Genomic DNA, 23,167 nt, shown 5'->3' on the forward strand with positions numbered 1-23,167 from the left:
ATCTATTAAAAAAAAATCAAATCATTATCTTCATAGGTAAATTTGGGCAAATTTGATTTTGGGGATGTAAAAAGAGACTTGAGTTTCAATCAGATTTCTTTGAAAGAGGCTTGGATTCCGGGAAAAAAATAAAAGTAAAAAATCACCAGAAGTTGCTGGGACGCTGTGATAATTTAAGCTGAATTTTATCCAAATAGCATGCAAGTTTTGGTAGCACATAAGGATTAATGCATTTAACACTTGCCGAGACTGTCACAACACTGAAGTGTCCTCTTGAATTAATTTCCAAACAGGTGCATCACTACATTTTCAAGACTGAGCACCGACACACACAGCAGCTCTAACAAGATTGCTTTCAGAAGGCCAGGGACATGAACAGACACAGTTATCTATGTGTGTATTGACACTGTTGACATTTTTAACATCATGATGTTATCACGACAGTGATACAGAACTACATAATTTTCAGAGCCATAACCTCTTCTTCTAACTTCCTAAGTGAAAAAGTAAAGGAAAAGCGAGAACCTAGCCAGAAGCAAGCAAACATAATGATGCAATTGAGGGAGGGAAATCTCGACAATTCACTTATGTTTATTTGCAGTCAAACAATTTTTATTTACATTACAGATCAAAACCTCTAGCTGCAGAAAAATCTTAATTCTTTCTATGAGGCCACAGATTTCTTTTCACTCTGTGAATATTTATTAAAGGTGCAGGGTAGCAATTTCCCATAGATAATATGATCATAAACTCACAGAAAGACCTGAAGAAGTGGCCGTGGCAGGCAATCAGAAGAATTAAGAGAGAGAAAATAAAAGAAAAACAAAAAAAACCCAAGAGCAATCACAGTTATTTTAAAAAGCTTGGACATTGTCACGGGATATAAAGGGAAAGGCAAGTAATACACTGATTTCCGTGTGTTTCCTGTTAATTTTCTTTGCAGCTGTAGTTATTCACTATGATTACTGCTACGGATTTAACCAGCTAAAGCAAGGACAAGCACACAGCAAAACCGAATACCATGAGCAGTTGGGAAGCATCATCCTAACCCTGTTAGTTCAATGAGAAAGGCGCATCTTTGCCTCATCATATATAAAGCATTACTTAAATTAGGAACTGTGTATGGACTGAAGTCAAATATGAAGCAAAACTTAAATTATAACTCAATTTGTATGAGAATAACCAGTAAACCCTTTACTTATTGTTCCTGTCTTGACAATTTTGGTCCCCGTTTCCCTTACTGGAAAAAGAAAAGTATTACAGAAATAGAGAATTTGTTATCGAACAATAGTATTCCTTGAAGACATACAGATATCCCTCATATTTTCACCTTAAAACTCATTTAACGGTAGACTTCACTCAATCCATATTCCCTTCAGTTCAGAATTCCACAGGTAACCTCAGTTCCCAGGAAGCTGCTGCTTTCCATGCCCTACATTAAAAATCCCCATTTGATATTCTCCACAACTCCAGCCAGTCTCTAGTTCTGAACCTACTCGCCAAGTATAACCCCTGCAGAGAAACCCGCAGAGTAACTCTCGAAACACAGCGTCTATTTTGCATTGAATCACTTTTGAATCAAACAGAGCCCTGGACAAAACCCACAGACAGAACCGCAAGGAAATAAATGCATTTCCAGTTACACAGAGGATTATATGGAAACCTAATTTTAAAATCCACTAATATTCTTCAGGGGTTTCCCAACTCTAAAACCAGCAATAAAATATAAACCAGCGAGCTAGTCACACAGGGAAATATGAAAAATTTCAGTTTATGCTGTATCATGAGGTAAAATTCAAGGCTTATTTCACAGGTAACCACACAAATGTAAAGAACTTTTAAAATGCAGGAACTAAATGATCAAACATCTCCTACGAAGAAAGGCTGAGAGACTTGGGTTTTGTTAGTCTGGAGAAGAGAAGGCTGAAAGGGGCATCTGATCAACGCCTGTAAATACTTAAAGGGCGGGTGTCAAGAGAAATGGGCCAGTCTTTTTTCAGTGGTGCCCAGTGACAGGACAAGAGGTAACAGGCACAAACTTGAACGTAAGAAGAAACATGAGGAGGAACTTCTTTACTTTGAGGGTGGCAGAGCCCTGGAACAGGCTGCCCAGGGAGGTGGTGGAGTCTCTGTCTCTGGAGACACACCAAACCCACGTGGACGCGTTCCTGTGCAACCTGCTCTGGGTGGACCTGCTTTGGCAGGAGGGTTGGACGAGATGATCTCCAGAGGTCCCTTCCAACCCCATATCATTCTGTGATTCTGTGAAATACAGTGCGGTGGGGGATGAGGGGAGGGGGAGGAGAGGTGGAGAAGGAGAAAAGACGTTAGACAAACTGTGAAACTGTGGTGAGATGTAGCACTGCAAGATATTCATGTGCTAATCCATCATATTTGTTTAGGTTAGTCCAAGGGTAACACTTCAGCGTGGCTGACAACATCTTAATGAAGTGTTTCAGTGTACTGGAGACTTTAACCATTTGAGCACAAAGGACTCCTCACTGTCCTCATTTTGTCCAGTTTTGCGCCCCTTACTACAAAAAAGACATTGAGGTGCTGGACTGGGTCCAGAGAAGGGCAACGAAACTGGTGAGGGGTCTGGAGAACAAGTCTTAGGAAGAGAGGCTAAGGGAGCTGGGGTTGTTCTGCCTGGAGAAAAGGGGGCTGAGGGGAAACCTTCTCGCTCTCTACAATTACCTGAAAGGAGTCGGTCTCTTCTCCCAAGTCACAGGGAGATAGGACAAGAGGAAATGGCCTCAAGTTGCGCCAGGGGAAGTTTTATTTGGATATTAGGAAAAACTTTTACACTGAAAGGGTTATTAAGCATTGGAATGGTCTGCCCAGGGATATGGTTGAGGCACCATCCCTGGAGGTATTTAAAAAACGGGTTGACATAGTGCTTAGTGACATAGTTTAGTGATGGTTTTTGTCAGTGTTAGGTTGATGGTTGGACTAGATGATCTGAAAAGTCCCTTCCAACCTAGACAATTCTATGATTTTGCAGCATTCTGAGTTTTTCTTTTCAACTCCTTCAAAAAAGCTTTTCTTGTCTGAGAGAGCACATTTACAAAGGGCATTTTCCATTGTTTTCCACATCCTCTGACCTGAAGGTTTCGCTTTCCAAAAGCAAGTTCCAATTTTATAAATTTCAGACTGTCTGCAGGGAAAGCAGACTGAATAGTAACCAAGCAGCTTCCTCTCCTTCCTGAGATGGGCAGAGAAACCTTCTAACTCTTTGAAGGAAATCAAACCTTCACTGAAAATATTCCAGTAAGTATTTATTTTTTAGTCCTTTTTTTTGGAGGGATCTGAGTCTGATGCATTACGTCCACCAGATCAAATATTTTTATTAGGCTGTTTTACAAACCGGAGGAAAAAAGCCTTCAATAAAGAAAATATTCAGCATTAAAGGTACTATATGTCAGTTTGAAGAAGTCTAAACCAACTCTTTTATTTATTTTTTTTTAATAAAGGGCTGAAAAACTTCTAATGGTAAATGCATGTTTGCCCACTATTTCAGTGATTCTCAGCCAACTCTCATTTGTGTATATTCAAATACATGAGAAAAACTGAATTTTTAACTCCAAACCGTCTGACCTCATTATGCTGCAGTCTAAAACATACACACCACTGAGACTTTTAAATAGGGACAATTTTTTTGTTGAACCTAAAAAAGAAGCTAAAATTAAGCTGTAAAACAAAAATGCACTACAATCTCAATTATAGACTGACTTCTATTCCCATTTGATATTCTTACATATTCATACATATCCTTAAAAAGCCTAATGTTCATACAGTACGAGTTTTCTTCCTGAAGAAGATGGCAAGCCTGCGAGCTGAACAAATGAGGAAAAGAGAAGATGAGCTGAATCGTACATTGAATTTCACACATTAGGCTCGTACAAGGTACTCAACAGATGGTAAGATTCCTGAAAAAGAAAGCCAGGGTTTGGTACATGGCAAAGCTCTTCAGTGAGTAGAAAATACTATGAGAGATGAGAAGAGACAAAAAAAAAAAAAAAAAACACCACCCCAAAAGGCGGAAAAGCTTCAAACAGCTTAATTATAAAAATATTAACCTACCCAGCACAGGCAATTCTAGAAATACACACTAGTGCTGCGAAGGAGGAAAATACCCAATGAAATTATAAGGCAGTGGTGTGCCTGTCTGAAATCACAGATATAGAAGTGGAAGAAGATGCTTCTACATCAATGGCACAGCCCTTGCTCTTCCATACATTCCTCGTGCATGGGAGAGACTCTCCAGGTGTCACAACTGATCTGGGCCATTTCTTCTGTCACTGGAGAGTACCAATTATGACAGCTCTTCCCTGTTACAAAGGGCATTTGGAGACAGGTTACTGCTGTCAGGTTCTGGTATCATTTCCTGTACATTCCTCACAAAATCACAGAATGATATGGGGTTGGAAGGGACCTCTGGAGATCATCTCGTCCAACCCCCCTGCCAAAGCAGGTCCACCCAGAGCAGGTTGCACAGGAACACGTCCACGTGGGTTTGGCATGTCTCCAGAGATGGAGACTCCACCACCTCCCTGGGCAGCCTGTTCCAGGGCTCTGCCACCATCAAAGTGAACCACCATCAAAGTGAAGAAGTTCCTCCTCAGGTTTAGATGGAACTTACGTTCAAGTTTGTGCCCATTACTTCTTGTCCTGTCACTGGGCACCACCTAAAAAAAGACTGGCCCATTTCTCTTGACACCCATCCTTTAAGTATTTATAGGTGTTGATCAGATCCCCCCTCAGCCTTCTCTTCTCCAGACTAAAAAGACCCAAGTCCCTCAAGCCTTTCGTCCTAAGAGAGATGCTCCAGGCCCCTAATCATCTTTGTAGCCCTCTGCTGTACCCTCTCCAGCAGTTCCCTGTCCTTCTTGAACTGGGAAGCCCAGAACTGGACACAGTGCTCCAGATGGGGCCTCACCAGGGCAGAGTAGAGGGGCAGGATCCCTCCACCTGCTGGTCACACTCCTCCCTGGAGTGAGATGGATATCATGGTAACAGAGGTTAGAAAAGCATCTGTAAATTTTGTCCAGAATGCAAAAGGTGTTTTTCTCACCAAGGAAAATTATCAAATTGATGTCTGCATTCTTCCCCCCTTTCTCATTTAGCCAGTATCCCCTAGAAGTTTGTTCCTGGAATATAAATACCCTGTCTCGTGCTTCACTGGTCCAGGGCAGATTCAACACACCCGCAACTAGGAGAGCCTGGTACACGCGACCCAACAGGATTCAGCCTGACACTGCACAGTGCAGAGAGATGCCATGTCTTGTTTTGCACATCATCACCCCTTATTTTCAGGGAGGAAAAAAGCTCTCTGGCTACACATAGCGTTATAACGAAAGAATGTCCACATCCTCATCGTCATGTTTTTAAATTCAAACACCAAGTGCCTTGACAAAACATGCACTGAAAAAATGCGACTGGGTAATGGTTACAAGTGGTGCCCAGTGGTTATACTGTTCCCACCGTTATCTGTGACTCTCCCACAGGAGTTACCTTGTACAGCAGGGTTCCAAGCGAGTGACTGTCACAGAAGAGGTGAGGCAAGCAGAGCTGCCGTTGCACTAACATCTGAGGATTAGATTTTTGTGGTTTGTGTGGTTTGGGGATTTTTCATCCACAGAAATCATAGTCAAAGTTATTATTCAGTTAAGTACAGGGTTATACGTGCTCAAATTTGGGGAAAGCTCTTTCTTTTTCTCATCTGACTTCTCTGAAGTTGAACAGCAAGCACCCTGAGCAATACTCAACGAAATTAAGTAGCATAGAACGTGATAATACAATTATTATTGCTTTTATAGATTTTTCAGTTAAAAAAATCTAACCAGCACCTAACATTTCAATTCCATTCCATCTAGACTGGGAGATCAGAACTCACACTTGGATACCAAGTACAAAGAGCAGCTACAATTCAATCAAACTATTTTACTCCTTTTGTAGTAGAAAAAATCATCTGGGTGAAGGTATGCATTATAGCTGCATGACAGTGCCACCACAAGGGAAACCCAAAAGGTTAGTTTAAAAACTGCAACATTAAAACATGTTCATTAGAATCTGTAAAACTTTAAAACTTCACAGAGATACAGCTGGAATAGCAAAACCAGCACCTTTTGGGAAATAATCACTGAGCTGTATAATAGTGCTGGAAAGGTAGCGTTCTCCCTCCTTCTAAATCTGACATCTCTGTCATACGCAGAACTTCAAAATAAAACTCTAAAAATAATTGGTCTCACATGAGTTCACTTACAATAAGTAAAGAAAAGATATCTAGGACAGGAGGCCCTTTCCTTGCTTCAAAACGCAGTGGTGGAAACTGAAGGTGGACAAATTAAGGCTAATCGCTGAAATGCACTCTCAGATGATGTGGGTATGTCACCATTAGAGTAACTGCTATAAAGACGTAGAAAGCTTTCCGCCACTGAAATACTTCAATAATATTGGATGACTTCCAAAAATGCATGTTTCAGCTCAGAATTCTTGGATTGATGCTGGAACCAACCTGAGGTAAATTTACCAGGATCAGATTAGACAGATCATCAGTAGGTATTATTTTCAACCAAGGCTACAAGAATAGATTCACAGCATCTGGATAAAATTCCCTCTTTTTGTATTTCAACTCATTTGCTCTCCATCTGTAGCTATTGCCCCCCCTTATTCTAGGCTGGAGCAGGAGCTAACAATGTAGTCTATAGGTGGCTACCAGGCAATCAGATAAACTCAGGGAGAGGGCTTGGATTGACCACAGCACTGAACTGACCAAGCAAGAGGCAGAAAAATAAATTAGGGTGCAACAGAAATTAATATGGAATAATCAAAACAAATAGACAGCTAATTACCCATAGGAAAACAAGCATTACGCAAGAGGCAAAATCTAGAAAAAGCTTTTGGAAAAAGCATCAAGATGCTGAGCAAAGAAACTCTCACGTTTAATTTATTATAGAATGTTGAAAGGGACCTTCAAGATCATAGAGTTCCAATGCCATGGGCAGGGACACCTCCCACCAGACCAGGTTGCTCAAAGCCCCATCCAGCCTGGCCTTGAACACCTCCAGGGATGGGGCACAGATTCATAGATTGATTCATAGATTGGTCCAGGCCGGAAGGGACCTCCAAAGGTCATCTAGTCCAACCTCCCCGCAGTCAGCAGGGACACCCCCAACTAGACCAGGTTGCCCAGGGCCTCGTCGAGCTTCACCTTGAATATCTCAAGGGAAGGGGCCTCAACCACCTCCCTGGGCAACCTGTTCCAGTGCTCCACCACCCTCATGGTAAAGAACTTTTTCCTAATATCCAATCTAAATCTCCCCTTCTCCAACTTAAAACCATTGCCCCTCGTCTTGTCACTGCAGGCCTTTGTAAACAGACCCTCCCCAGCCTTCCTGTAGGCCCCCCTCAGGTACTGGAAGGCCACTATGAGGTCTCCCCGGAGCCTCTTTTTCTCCAAGCTAAACAACCCCAGCTCCCTCAGTCTGTCCTCATAGGAGAGGTGCTCCAGCCCCCTGATCATTTTGGTGGCCCTCCTCTGGACCCGCTCCATCAGGTCCACGTCCACAGCTTCTCTGGGCAACCTGGGCCAGTGTCTCACCACCCCCACAGGAAAGAATTTATTTGTAAGATCTAATCTAAATCTCCCCTCTAAATTTCTCCAGCAGTGAAGAATGTGGGGTTTTAGACTTTTTCTTTGGGTTCTTAAGAAACAGCAGTACATCACCTGTTTCTCACCCTAGTCAGGCTAAGGAACATTTTGTTGTTATATCAAAAATATTCCTAACTGTACATCTTGTGTGATCTTGGGCAAGTCATTCACTCGTTGTTCTGGACCGTCAGCCACTATAGTAAATGGCACCACTAGTAATAAAATTCTCTTACTTGCATTTGCATAGCACCGAACAAAAAATAAGTGGAGTTTTACAGAATGCCTTAATCCTAATTAAGTTACTTTTTCAGTACTCGAAATGTCCTCCTAACTTAGCTAGTCATTTTACACAGAGATATAACATAACTGAAAGTAAAATTAACAAAATTTATATAAACTAGCTACTACCATGAAGTAATCTGGAAGCCTCCTTGCTCCTGCAAATCACTTTATTAAAAAACACGCATTTTAATTGCTTCTTGTCATTTTTCTTTTCCTCTTGGTCAGACCTATTTCAGCTAAATCAATAATATGTTTTAAGAGTCCCAGGTTTAAAATTAGCCAGTCATTATGAGTTCCCCACTTTTACAAATATAATTGCAGAGAATGATGTGTTACGTTCACCATACTTAATGGCTACAGACAGTTGATGCACATCCAAGTCACTTAACAGTAATATTTATACTAATACATCATCAAACTACAGATCTCTAAGTCAAGGGGCACAGAAAATATTCCAGGCACAAACAATGTGCATCAGTGCAAACGATTAGTTTTTCCACGGTAACAGTCATAGTACTTTTCTCTACATCATCTGCCTCTGGAAAACAAGATTTTTATTCCAATTATATACAGTAACATTAGAAATTTTACTCACTGTAAGTTTACACCTACAGGAAATCAGGTACAAACCAATCATAGAGAAAAATCTAAGAAATAACACTCTATTTGATCAGCATCTCCAAATTCCTGCACTTCACTCTCTTCATATAAGTATTTGTTTCATCAACTGTTTTTCCTCTCTGGCATCATCAGTCACCGTGATATTCAGCAAGAAGAGCAGTTTAATGACAATGCATAGAGACCGCTTTCATAAAACGGCCAACAAAACTTGGATCTATTTCATGTAACACAATATTAAAAAGTGTATCCATTTAAGTCTTGCTTTTTTTTTTTTCCTTCTTGTACTAGGATTTTCTTCCCCCCTACATTCAAAAATTTTAGAAATTTTTCATTTCTGGGAAATTTATGGCTTTTAAAGCCAAACTTGTCCTACACATCCTAACAAAGAGCCAGCATTCGACACTGATCAATGATAAAGTTAGCACAACATTACTCTTAGTACTATACTAAGATATAAACCTGCAGTAAAAGCTGGGATTTTATGTCAGTTTTCCCTGAAGGCAATAGAAAGCCTTAAACAAATAAATAAATAAAACTGGAATTCTCTTAAGCAATCCCTCAATGAGAATATTAGTCCAAACCATCTTACTAAAAAATTGCAACCTATGACATTTAAAACCTGTTTTAGCCCATAAACAGTAACTGTGGAGCTTGCTGTGATGATTATCCAGCTATTTCTCTAGGTGAAACCAAGTTAAAGTAGATTCTGATGTGCCCTTTCAAAAATGGCTTGGCATCAATCACAGCTACCACATTCCACGTTTCCAATTTCTTCTGCGGGTAACTACCACACTTGACCTACCCTTGTGAAGTCCCCACAGTGATAAATTACTAAACTTCATTCTCTTTCTCATACTCCTGGGTAAGGCAGCTATTAAAAATGCCACGTTGAGCTAAACAGAAGATCTGCAGACCAAAGATTCTACTTTTTTTTAATTAAGATGCACTTTTACTCCTTTGGTGAGTTGCCCAAAAACCAGAACAAACCTCCACGGCATAACTATGATCCGTGTCTGTGACGGAGAAATCAAGAACTTTTTGAGAAGAAAGATATTTGAAAACTTAAGAAACTGAACTTGCTTGCAGATTTATTTATTCTCAAATTGAAAGAAAAAGAACTGATCTGTATCTATTTTAAAAAGAACAGAATAAAAACAAAGCAATTTTAAACTAATCAAGGATATGCTGCTAAGAAAGTCTTGCATATGGTACCTGGCCTTTATCTCAGCCTGAAGAAAAGATTTTCTTCATTATCTGCCAATGCGCTGGGTCCCTGTGGTTAAAAGACCACAGAAAAAGATTATACTGATAAAATTTATGTACTCTCAAAAAGGTTCCATCAAACATTTGACAAGAAGAGATTATCGTAGGCAAGATGAGCAATATTTAAGCGAAAACGTAACGAGACTGAAATGAACTTCAGCAGCAAATTTCTAGATCATTACATTTTGAACTTGACCATTTCATAATGTAAGAACTAAATCGTAGTCATCAGAAAAAAATGCTCCAAAGAGAGGAAAAAGAACCTAAATTACCCTTTTATATCCACGTCCTTTTCCATATATTCCAAGAGGGTATTGGTATTTGGCTCTAAACAATCAAAACTGCTGATAGCAGCAGCTACACAAATGAATACAACAAGTAGGATGGAGACACTGTTTTCTACCACTAACTATTAATGAAATAAAAGCCTAAACGGGCAGGTTTGGATGTGAAGATGATCAGGATGCAATTCCTGCACAGCATCTAAAGAGGTATTACAGTTATGGAGTAACTGTTCCAGTTACCGAAATTTGGAGAGCATGCCTCCTCTCTCACAAACTATTCTTCCAGAGAAAACATCCTTTTTTATCCTAAATGACTATTTTACAAGCTCATTTGGTTAAGACTATCACATCGGAATGATTTCTGTAGGTAGGCCATTTGTTATGGTTTCAGGGGAAGTAATACAACATCATCATTAGGATCTAAGTCAAAGGAAATACAATGTCTGTTGACGATGCTGCGTGTAAATTTGTATTTCTGACTAAATCACACAGAAGTTAGAAAAATTATTTCCTGCAGGTAGCAGGGCAAAACAAGAAGCAAAGAGATATGAAAACCGAGACGTGAGTAGTATTAATTTGGTATACGATTTACCTACCACGTTATCTACTAGGCTCTAAATAAACTAACAGCTACGAGGCTAAGGGTGAAGAGATCTTAGTATGGAGGTATAAATTAAAGCCTACAAGGTGAAAAGAAATGAAATGGAGGAAGAAAAGGGTGAATTAAGCAGTAGGCGAAAGGCAAGCTGGAGAACTGCAGATTGAAGGCCCTTAGCACTGCTAAGGTACCTATGGAACCACGCAAGCTCACTTATGGAAGAACAAAAATTGTTCCAGCTACTTCTTAGAATATTGATTGTATCAAAGCACACGTAAGAGGATTAATATTTGAACATCTAGCTAAAAATAAAAAGGCAGCCATGAATTTTACTGAATTTACATGGAACACCTCCCAAATGCAAGGTTACTAAACAGAATGTACAGATACCCGAGTGAGGAGAGCTTTGGGTCATACTAAATAGCAACAGGATTTTGAAACAGATGGAATAACAGTAGTTTCAAAATGAAATAAAATGCCTGATTCCACCTATTCCTTGGATTGAGAATTTTGCTTTACAGACAAGAATAACGCAAATCCATAAAATTACTTTTAATACACTTCCAGCTTTTCTCCAAGTGTTTGATGCAAGATACATTACCTTGAAACTCTAATCTTATACTGTGTAAGATTTAGATCTAAAGATTTGTATAAATTTCTCTCTGATACTGTTCAGTAAATGGCATTATTTGTTGTGTCAGGAACGATAACATTCTTAAGGAGGGTTACAATTAGCTGTAGTAAAACAGCACATATATGACATTCTCTGCATTTAATTTCAAACTCACGTAGGTTGAAATATAATCTTTCAAAAAGCTTTCAAAAGCTTTCAAAAGCACACGAATAACTTCACTGGATCAGTTCATGTAGGCACTGGAGAACCTTCCAGCTGATCAGAACTGCCCTCTCACCTCATCTCCCCAGCTCCATTTTCTGGTGCATTTCAGCTTCTGCCACCCTGTTTTCCCACCAGAGTATCTGCCTGCCTCCCAGGTAATTCCACACTCCTGGGTAAGTTAAAACGCTAGAAACTATCATGACAAGCCTAGTGAAAATGAGCACGGCAAAATCCCATGCTTATCAGCACCCATATATTAAATGGATGAAAATACAGCATAAATCTTTGTAAGCATAAAGTGTGAAAATACATTTGGCCATGAAGTTAACAATCTCCAGAATTTCTATTGTAATCGAAATCTAAATGTCAAATGCTTGAAAGAGTCTCCGCTTAGAGCAGAACACAAGTCTCCTCCACATTTTCAGCTAAGTAATTCTGGAAGAATTCTTGTTTGCAGAGTAAGATTTTCTGCGCTTGGGGGAAAAACAGATGTTTTACATCTTACCTACAGCTTTTTTCATAAACATAGTTCAGCTCACTCTGTCCAGAACTTGGTTTGACTGAACACGAGTCAGTTAGGAACTGGAAGATACACAAAGAAGTATAGCACTACGAATAGAATAAGCACTGTTGAAAGAAAGGATTTATTAGCTGAAGCATAGCGGGATACCCAATATGCTACAGGGCTTCCGATTCAGACCTGGACGATATATTCTCATTTTAGGAGCACGGACAATGACTCAAAATCCACCTGCAGACGAGATGAAAAAACACTTTAAATTGGCCATTCAGACCAAATCCAAAGTGCAAGCAGGGAAGCCGAGTACTGACAAAAGGCAGTTCGTTGTTGTGAATTAAGTCTAATAAGTAGAGCCAGTCTTCAGAAGGCTGATCAACCATGCTCTTAACTCGGTGCTGAAACACTCTCCGTTTGGCAGAAGCCATCATGAGGACTACGGCACCAGCTCTTGATTGCCAAAGGATCAAAAAAAAGTATAAATAAGGTACCTGAAATAAAGAGTGGTCTTTGGTCTAAACCCCGTGCCTGACCTACCTCATTTGTCCTCATGAAGGAGGAAAACTAGACATGCAAGAATTCACAAGAGCAAAATTGAAGTATCCTGAGTTACCCTGAATACCCTGAATCCAGAGGTATCCTGAATTTGTGACACTTGACCACGTGGCACAGAGCAGTTCACTTTCTGAGCGCTCCAGGCTACAGGTGATCTCTGTCCTCTGGAAGGGCTGTTGTGAGGAAACGCATCATCCAACACAAGCAGAGCACTGAGACAAACCTCTCAATTTCTAATTATTCTGAAAATTTCTTACAGAGCTGACTGGACTTTCACCACTCCATTCTAAATGTTGGTTCCAACCCTCTCCCCCCTTCAAGTTTTCATCTCAGCAAGTCTTTACATAAGCCCACCTTGTATTTTTCTCCATTACTTTAACCCACTCACCTTCCTCTCCACTTTTCCCTTCACTTTCTGTACAGCCGATGCCCTCCTACATAAGCCCAATTCAATATTAACATTTTCCACTTTCTTATCGTAATGTGACTATGGAAGTAACCCCCTGCTCCTGTTCTATTTGCAGAGAGCACTTCTTCCGCACTACCATGATAAACCAAAGTAATTTTCGGACTTCACAATGATCTCAGGGTATTCCCATCCTCAAATGGGTTCATCTACCGTTACCTTCCGAGTTAAAACAGTTGCTCAGAGAGAACTCTTTTTGTTTGAAATATTTCCAATGTGAGTGCACTGAAACGCTCCGAACACAGGTAACGGATACACACAAATTATATCTGCAGCTGATGCTCACTGCCCATATTAATGACTCAAACGTAGTCTGACAAACTGACAAAAAACTATCAGAGATTGTTAGTCTCAAAAGACACTGACACGTCCTAACCATAGCAACAGGATTTTGTTGTAGTTGAGTAACAAGGCCAATGATGGCCATGGATCGCTCCTCGGGGAAAGAAGCTCTCGTGACTGCAGTCTATTACTGCGCACATAAGCTTTGTTTGTCGTGTTGATGTCAACTTTAATTTTTCTTTTTTCATCTTTAGACAAGAGAGAACGATAGATGAAGTGTGGTTGATATAGTAGATTGTACCTGCTGCAACAACCCTTGATGAGACATTTGTTTGGGCATAAGTAGACCATCATCTCTTGTTTACTGAGTGACATTGAAAAAAGTTTGGAGCGAACAGTGCTTTTCACAGGCAGACAGTGAATCTATCAAAAATTTTTGCCACCAATATAAAAATTTTAATGCTTCTTTCTTGTCAAATAAAATGGCAAAAAAAAAGGAAGTACTTGAAGTTGTAAAATACATTGAATTCAAATTGCAGCTACTACAGTGATAATACTGAATGTAAAATACCAGATGAGATGAATGAATTGAATTTATTCAAATCTGGGGGGTGGGGAGGAAGAAAATTTATTTTTCCCATGGCTCTAGAGAATAGGTTTAGTAAAATATTTTCTTCATGTTCTGAAGTACAATCCTCTCTAGGGCACAACAGAGTGTTCATTTCTTGATGGAACAATTCACAGAAGAGGAAGAGCGTTCATGAGCAGAAATAGTGCTGAACATCGAGCTAAATATTTATAAAACCCAAAACCACTTAAAGGAACATAAGCAACGCCAAACTGGGCAGGGAGGGAAAGTTAAGAGCACTTAGACCCAGACTAATCAAAACCTTCAGGCTTTCATCCAAATCCTGATCATAATCAAGTTTTGCTAGGCATGTATCAATCAAAAATCCAGCCCCCTCTCATTTTTTGGAGATCAACTCTACTTTTATTATCCTCTTTATCTCAAGGGAAAATGCAATTCTAAGCCAGAAAGGCAATAAAAAAAAATGCCTTGCTGACCTGGCTAAGGTTAATTTGGCTCTTGGCTCCAATCTGAACAGACTTCAGGAAATGTGACTGGCTTTCTGATACTTATCTCACCAATGTCACAGAATCCCAGAATCTTCATGGTTGGAAAGGACCTCTGAGATCACCGAGTCCAACCATACACACACAAAAGACCCTCCATGATCTCAGCCACTAGAGCATGCCCTGAAGTGCCACATCCACACGTTTCTTAAATACCTCCAGGGATGAATGTCAATTAATGTATATGAATGTCAATGATGTCAACTAATTATAAAAATAATAAAAATATTATTTTGATAAAAAACAACTTGGGAAGAGAGGGAGCTTTGGGGTTTTCTTTTGCAGGCTTGAAAGTTATTAGAGAAAGAGACATAGAATCGTAGAATGGTTAGAGTTGGAAGGGACCTTAAGTTCCAACCCCCCTGCCATGGGCAGGGACACCTCCCACTAGACCAGGTTGCTCAAAGCCCCATCCAGCCTGGCCTTGAACACCTCCAGGGATGGGGCACCCACAACTTCTCTATCTTTTTTTTTTTCTTCTTCTTCTTCAGAAGACTTGACTTGTTTAACCATGACAACACTGCAGGAGAACTCAGGTCCACAGAATTTACAAGCACAGTGTTGAATTCCATAATAGGACAGTGTGAAAGTAGAACATCTAACTTGGATTACATGTTTGTGCCTAAGATCTCGTTCCTAAATTCACATTTAGCCAACCAAAAAGAAGGAACCTAAATTTCAATTGTGCTCCACAGATTCAACGGCCCCACTAACTTCAGCAGGATCCAGAATTATTTGAACATTTAAAAGAAAAACAATGCAACTTGTTCTAAAGGCTTAAACTTAGAATAGATTTAAGGCTTTAGGGTAAAAGGAGTTTGAGCTTAAAGTATCAACAATATAAAGTTTATCTCAATTAACAGCATACTTTCATACTAGAAGAGCAGAGCCTGAGAACTGCACGAAAAAATCCAATTAAGGCCTGTATCTCATTTTAATACACTGCTGACTGAATCAGAAAGATACACTAAAGACAGTGTATTAAATTAGATTCGCTCTACATACCGTATTTTAACACTTCCTACCATTTACTGATAGTGCAGGAACAGAGTAGTTCCATGAGATTACTTAAATCTTTCCAGTTTCTGCAGCTGAATCTCTTGAACTACAGCTCATGTTCAGTATGCAGAGCCACATTCTCCTGAACATACAAGTTCCAAAACAAATAAATAAGCCAGCTGAGGCCCTTCTAAATTATAAACCAGCCCTCAGTCTGCCACACAACTGGCCAGTAATCAATGTCTGTGTTTAACAGCTCAAACCAAGATTTATAAAAAAAAAAAAAAAAAAAAAAAAAAAAGCTTTCAAAGTTTTCTTCACCCAACTAATTCTTGATTTGGTCTTTTGTCCGGTCAGAGTCATGCAGCATTTCTTAATCCCTGAAAATTTATTCCAAAGAAACCATGGTCACTATGTTGAACCAAGGTATGTTGATGAATAATTCTCCTTTTCACTTTGCAACAAAAAAGAAATACCAATGTATTACTGTTACGTGATGGCAATCACCGTGACTTTAAGGACCAAATTTCCACGGATCAGGCTGATCTCTAAGCCTCAAATCATAATATATGGCATAATTGCCATATTGGCAATTAGTAATTGTGGCGTGGAGTAAGAGCGTGTTTCTTCCATCACTGAGAAGAATGAGACTAAACCAAATAATCTCACCTTCCAAGCATGAAAACCAGTACAGAAAGTCCCTAGGTTAAAAATAACACATTGTTTGCTGAGAGACTACGATATTTGTTTAAATTTCTCTCTGCGGCTTTTGCATTAAGACACAGACTAGTTGAATATCTAAACACACTGCCGCGTTACTCCAAGCATAACAGATTCAGCCTTAAAACAGACTATATCACATACCAGTATAACCACAGCAATGCAGAGCTAAGCGGGGGCTAACACCGCCACACGGATGCACTCTAGAACGACCGAGGTTTTAGACAACGCTCAGTAGTGAACAGCAGAAAAGAGTACATCTGAACATCATCTTCACCGTGATATTCTGTTCAGCTTGAGGGTATAAGCAAGCTTTACGATGAGGTCATAAAGCCATTTTTATACTGAATTTATGAGATCATTATAACAGTCATTTCCAGCAGCCAGTGACTGGTTTATTAGAAGACAGCCTGTAGCAAAACTGAAAACATAGACTGCAGAGACGTTCAACTGCAACACTGGCAATATCCAAGACCGAAGCACAGAAACTGCGTGGCAAACAAACGGGGAGGGAAGGTTTAAGCATTAAGACTTATAAATACCTGAGCAAGGACGTCTCAGAATCAGCAACAAGAGAAGCATTGACTCACATTGATTTTCATTTGCAAAAATTCACCTTTATTTGAAGACCAGCTTACGCCCAGCACACAGGAGTGAAAAATAACTACTGAATATTCACAACAGACGACTGTTGATAATCATGAATAAATGACAGCAGAGCATTTTCACCACACATACAAAGTGCTTAAAATCAATCTTGTTTCTTAATTTCAAAACTCCCTCTTGCTTCTTACATTAGTCTTTGTAAAACCACTTTAATTGCCTATTACAAGATAAACCTTGAAACATAATCAAGCGACCATCCCAAACGGCACTGCGCAGGACACAGGCAACAGCCCACAAGCACCGGATTGTTCTGCAGCAACAAACCGAAGTATCTTTTAAGGAGGTTCTAAGGAACTCAAAACCATTCATAAATATCAAATATTTTGAGACTCAGGTTCAAAGAGAACCTTGGATCGTCTCTTTTGTATATATCCCAGCTTGCTACATTTTAGGCAATAACGTTCTTACTGAGCAAAAGCCTTTGTATTTGACAACAAATGTATATATTCATGTATTCTGAAAGACACCCACTCTAAAACCAACCAAGTCAAATCCAGCAATACAGCGAATACCTCAGAACCTAGCCAAGAAAAGTGGACCAGAACACATTCTAATTATACCTTTAAATGCTTAGTTGACTCAATTATTTACAATAGCTGCCTGATTGGAATTTGTCTAGCTTTTATTTAAGGCTACTGGTGGTTCTTGCGTTTCTTCCTACTGAAGAGCACCATCAAAGTAGGGAGAAGTAGCAAACAGAAATAAACAGTCAGTATTAACCAGAAGAAATAAACAGCAGGGGAAAAAGCTGGATATAATACCTTATCACAGAATGGCTAGCGGTCACACGTAAGATAGTCATCTAAAGAGGCAAACACAATCTCTTCAGCTATGATGGATTAATTTCTTCTGATCATTCGCCCAGAACCAACTATGTATGTCCATATACCTGGAGACTTCATTTTATGTGGATAGGCCAGTGAATCGAAATAATACTTCTAAGATATTCTAAATAGTTCTGAACTTCGTAAGTATTTTAAGTCCAGGAAGATCAAATGATTTGTTTATAGTAGTTTAACTGGGACAAACTGGGACAAGATTATTATTTATGAGTATATTAACATGGTATAAAGAAATGGAAGTTATAGAAACAGACATCTGTTAAAATGGAATGAGCCGTGACAGTAAATGACCCTACAGATAGTGATACCTTAACTGTGGTTTTCTCTCTCCTCATCTACAATAGACCAATTCTATAAATATTGTAAAAATATAAATCATATTTTTCTTATCATGGATGTTGTCTGCAAATACATGACGAGGAAGATAATTTAAGTCATTAGAAATGTAATTTTCTAGACTTGCTCTAGAGCTTTATCCTGATGACTATTTTAACACCCTGATTTTTATTTCCCCCCCCCCGCTATAAATCATCTCTTCTAACCATTAGGAAAAAGTGCCAGGTTAGAGATTAAGCTGGTTTTGTAACAGATGTTAACACAGTAAAACGCTAATTTTGGGCACGCTATGGGAGCTGTACAGCGGTCATACACATCAGGCTCAGAGCAAGGAATCCCTTGATGCTGTTGGAATATGTATCCTCTATTGGACATAGTTTTGATCACCTGCAAGATCCTTCCATCACAAAATACCAATTATTAAATCAAAATTCAGTCCATAAACCTAACAGCAGAATCAAGTATGCGCATTCCCAGCAGAATGTTTCACTACACACTGTTAAAACCAAGTTCTTGCTGTACAGCCCTCCGACATCCTTGTAATGCCATCCCATAGGTCATTGTGAACCTGCAACTTCTTTGTTGCCAGGACAACTGGCTGACAAGCAAAAAGTGCACCAAAAGGGTTTTTTCACATATTTGGTGCAAAGAAATTCTGCATTTCTGGATTTTTTAGTCCAATTTCGAAATAACACTCCCCTTGCTTTTGTAAGTCAGAAGTGTCTATAGGTCAGACGTTCTACACAAAGTTCTAAATTTAAAAATTAATGCTGGACATTTTACCCATTCAAATATCAAATTGTTTCCTCAGTCATGCCGGTTTATATTTATGACCAACTGGGAAACACATTATTATGTCATAAAATACAAAGAAAACCTTTACTAATTTTTTATCACCTTCCATATGCTGTCATCATCCTTTTTGTACTGCAGAATCAAATGATGATGAATTAGCAGTGCTAATGGTCCAAAAGAAACATACTTTAAAATTAATAGCTTCACCTGTTTATTGATCGAATAGAATTGTAAATAATCTCACTGGGAAGAAAGCAAATTCACATGCAAAGTGAGTTACTGAGAAAAGCAAAGCTTTGCTTCTCAGCCAAAGACATGCTAAGCCAAATACTGCATTGTACAACACTCGATCTAAATTCTGAATGAATTAATTAATGCAGAACACAGATCCATGTAAGAAACTTTTATCAAATGCTACAAGGCATGCAAAATATTCACCACAGCTACGGGAGAGACCAATGAAGTGCTACAGCGCATTTTTTACAATCTTGGTCATTTTAATTTTAAATTCTCTCTTCTGCAAATCCGGCCAGTATGAAGCTGTTCTTAATTTCACTGCTCAAAACAAGAAGGTTACATCGTCAACACGTAAGATCTTCAACAGAGAAACAAAGAGTGGCTCGCTCCAGGGAAGCTGCTCTCTCAGGAAGCACAGTGCAGCTTCTACCTACACAATCATTCTTTCATCCCGCTGCTTTTATTTACTTTTCTTCTGGCTCTCTCAACTATTCTGTTTTATTACTTCTACAAATAGCTCCGAAAGGCTTCCTACTAGAAGGCTGAAAATAAGACTTTGATCCCAAAACGTTTGGAAGGTGCAATTCTTTCCGTACAGTTTAATATAAGGAAACCAAAAATTCCTACAGAAGCCCCTTCCTCCAGAGCACGTAGCATAAGAAAGCAACATGAGGTGAAGAACTGACAGTTCCTCGAGTACACAGTACTGAGAACCAACTCTTTACAATTTCTACTGCTAGTGCGATCTCGTTTCACCTTTTTGTTTGTTTCTTCTAATATAACAATCCAAACACAGAACATCAAGCTGTTCTGAAAAAACAAAAACCCTCCAAAGGGAAATATTTATGAGACAAAGAAAACTTTATTTTTTAATCCCGCAACAAATCATAACAGAGTACAATGAAACTCACAGCTTTCAACTTAGTTTGAGGTCACTCACTTACCTTCACGTGACTGAAGTCACCAACCTTGCTGCTTTCTTGGGGATTAATAGGTTTAGTCTCCACTCTTGGTTTGACAACCTGCCGGAAAGGGCTGGAGAGTGGAAGTCCACTAACACTGATTCCATCTAGAAACAGAAGAAATGAAATTACTTTTGCTTTTCTAATATTAAGTTTTATTCCAACAAATCTATATCTGTATTATCAAAGGGAGAGAAAATACTGAAGAAGAAATATTAACATTTTGCACAAAAAAGTAAAGGTTATCTTGCTATATTTTTCTCTAGAAGCCAAGAAGACCCAAACAGGAATACACCTAAAACCCAGTGAAAGTCACAGGAAAGGAAGGTAACTGCATTTCAAATATTGCAATAGAGATGTCAGAGTTAAATGTTAAAACCAATTTTATTTTATTATGACATTAGAAAAGAACAAATATAAAACATTGTGCTTTTCCACGACAGCGACCCTATCAACTGCTTATGATCTTCAAACTATTTTCCAGTATGAAGCGTGAGGATTCCTTTTTAAGATACATATTGTACAAAAGAATTGAAAATAGAGAAGTCGTGTTTTGTACCATCTACTGATGTAAAAATCTATGAAATATTTGTCACGGATAACAAAGAATGGAAACTAAGGCTTACAATGCAATAGTCAACAAACAGCTTAACAGAAACGGATATCCTTAGAAGAATGTCCTCAGTATTTCCTAGCAGTCTGTGTGCTAGGATATAGTATAGCAATAAAAGACAATACGACAACTTAGTAGCATTTTTTTATTGCTGACAAGTTTGCGTAACTCGAAGGTAAATAAATACACTGCGGCATATTTGGGTTTCTCAACCTACCAAAGCTACATTCTAAGCACAAACCATTAAAACCTGTGAAAATTACTGTTGAATCAAAAAGTCAAGAAAATTAAAATAACATTTTAACGTACATTAAAACTAGATTCACAACTGATTATTAATAATTCACTACTATTTAGATTTATATCCAAAGTCCAAAGAAGAACAGGATTTTGTTCCTTTAGGCTATGCAGAGAAACTGCAATCCACAAACACCAACTAAATACAAGGAAAATCTCATATATGGCAGCAGACACAGGTATCTAAACATATGGGAAACACCAAGTTATTATACCAAACCCAAACATATTTCCTCTTTGAAATTGCTCCTATCAAATTATATTTTCTAATATAACATTTCAATTCCATGGATGACCTCAAATCTGGACCCGTTGAGTATACATACCTCAAAAGAAGAAACCAGAACAACATGAAGCATGAAATGGTTTTGCTTCAGTAAAATCCAACTTCACAGGTATCCAAATGAGAAAACAAAAGGCATATTCCCATATTCCTTTACTTACACTTTCCTTCACTAACTAGTTTTAAAATGCATCTTATTTCAGCCTTGATGGTTTCACACTATGATAAACTTCAGATGTGAAGATTCTGATTAAGGAGGTTTAATAGTCAAAAAAAAAAAAACCCTTACAATTTCTTAATTTACAATTAACTTAACTCACATGAAAAATAAAAATAAGTGAAAAGAAATATTACCATTTCTCAAAAAATTAATATTTCCATCCCCAACCATCATCAAAATCATCTGCTCAATCAAACCAGAGCATTTGAGATTTCCTACACGGTCAATAACCTTTACAGATTACGGCAAAAGATGGATTCACATACATTGATGTGCTTCATGTGGGCAAAGACTGACATGTAATGTAGCTTTACCTCAAACTAATCAAAACTTACCATGCATAAATTTGTTTATCCATGTGCAAACACTGCTTTGGACTGTTCAATAGCAAATTTATTAAGAGGTTACTGTTAAGGGACAGACATTAAAGTGACTTGCACAGGTTTATCAAAGTAAGAGAAATACCTGATGTAATACCTGTTTCATTTTTAGATAGCATCATAGATAAGAACAACAAAGATAAGGCACCATGGTGTCTCAAATTCAAGCAAAAGTAGTTCCAGTTACACATCCCAAAGGTTTGCATTTTGATTATTAGTTTGTATGCTAAGCCATGCGCTTTCATAGAATGGTTTGGGTTTGAAGGAACCTTTAAAGATCATCTAGGCCAAACCTCACTCCACCTTCTTTTTTCGCTTTCACTGTTGCTTTTTTCCAGGTTGACTAGTTACTGATTTATACACTAAAACAAAAACAAACAAACAAAACCCACAATAAAACAAAAAACCAAAAACCCCTGAGAGCGACCAGAGCATGAAGGGAACACGTCCACCTTGTACTACTTTGAAACAAATGCAGCGCTAGCCTGGTTTTCCTCACTCTTACAATTCTGCTTTTAATCTCCATGAACGTTGAAACAAAGAGTATTTATTAATATTAAATACTAAAACATATTTGTTCCACATGGGCCCACTGCAGAAAAATCAATCAGCAGCATCTAATTGATAACAAAAAAATCAGGTGTTAAGTCTGACGAGGGTAGCACAAATGGGAAGACAATCTATGAGTTATTATCACAGAATATTTTTGGTTGGATGGGACCTTTGAATCATTGAGTCCAACCAACATCATCGAGTCCAACCAACTTATATGACTATCCTGGAAAACACATTAGCTAAACTGAGTAGTTTTTGTTAACATTCAACTGAAATCAAGAAAACATTTTCTCCTATAATATAACTACATTAAATCATGCACCAATTTAGCCCACGAAGACCAGGGAAAAGGAAGAGAGATGAGAGCCCTAAAGAATTCTGTACGGACTCATAGGTATTTTATTTCTAACTTGCACAAGAAAAAAACAAGGTATCAAACCACTCCTAGATCAGCTCTTAGCACCTCTTAAAAGCCAACTGCTATTTAAGCAACCATACTTACTAGCGTAAGATTTGAGACAATAATACACTAAAAAGTTCAAGACAGCTTGCCAACAAAACTGATCATAAATCTGTTTGACAGCAGGTTTTAAAATCCGCCCTTTTTAATTAAAATAAAAAAGTTTACCTGAGGAAAAATAATTCTTTTCAAACTAATGAGTGATTTTCACCAGTTCTATCGTTAAAACAAAAGCTGACACTGATTGGTGCATAAAATCGCAAAGAAAAACACAAAAAGAGCCAAGCATGAAAAATTGCATGGCATTA

The 23,167-nt window shown here is 38.5% G+C and overlaps 1 protein-coding gene across 1 annotated transcript in view; it reads right to left on the reverse strand.

Annotated features, from left to right (window-relative positions):
- TRAPPC9 (trafficking protein particle complex subunit 9) overlaps positions 1 to 23,167 on the reverse strand; it is a 489,725-nt gene that overhangs the window by 374,999 nt on the left and 91,559 nt on the right. Inside the window, exon 16 of the mRNA XM_074144728.1 lies at positions 20,034 to 20,158. Within this exon, the coding sequence (XP_074000829.1) occupies positions 20,034 to 20,158 (125 nt within the window). The remainder of the gene's footprint in view (positions 1 to 20,033; positions 20,159 to 23,167) is intronic.

This window comes from Numenius arquata, chromosome 3, assembly GCF_964106895.1.
Source record: "Numenius arquata chromosome 3, bNumArq3.hap1.1, whole genome shotgun sequence".
Lineage (NCBI taxonomy): Eukaryota > Metazoa > Chordata > Aves > Charadriiformes > Scolopacidae > Numenius > Numenius arquata.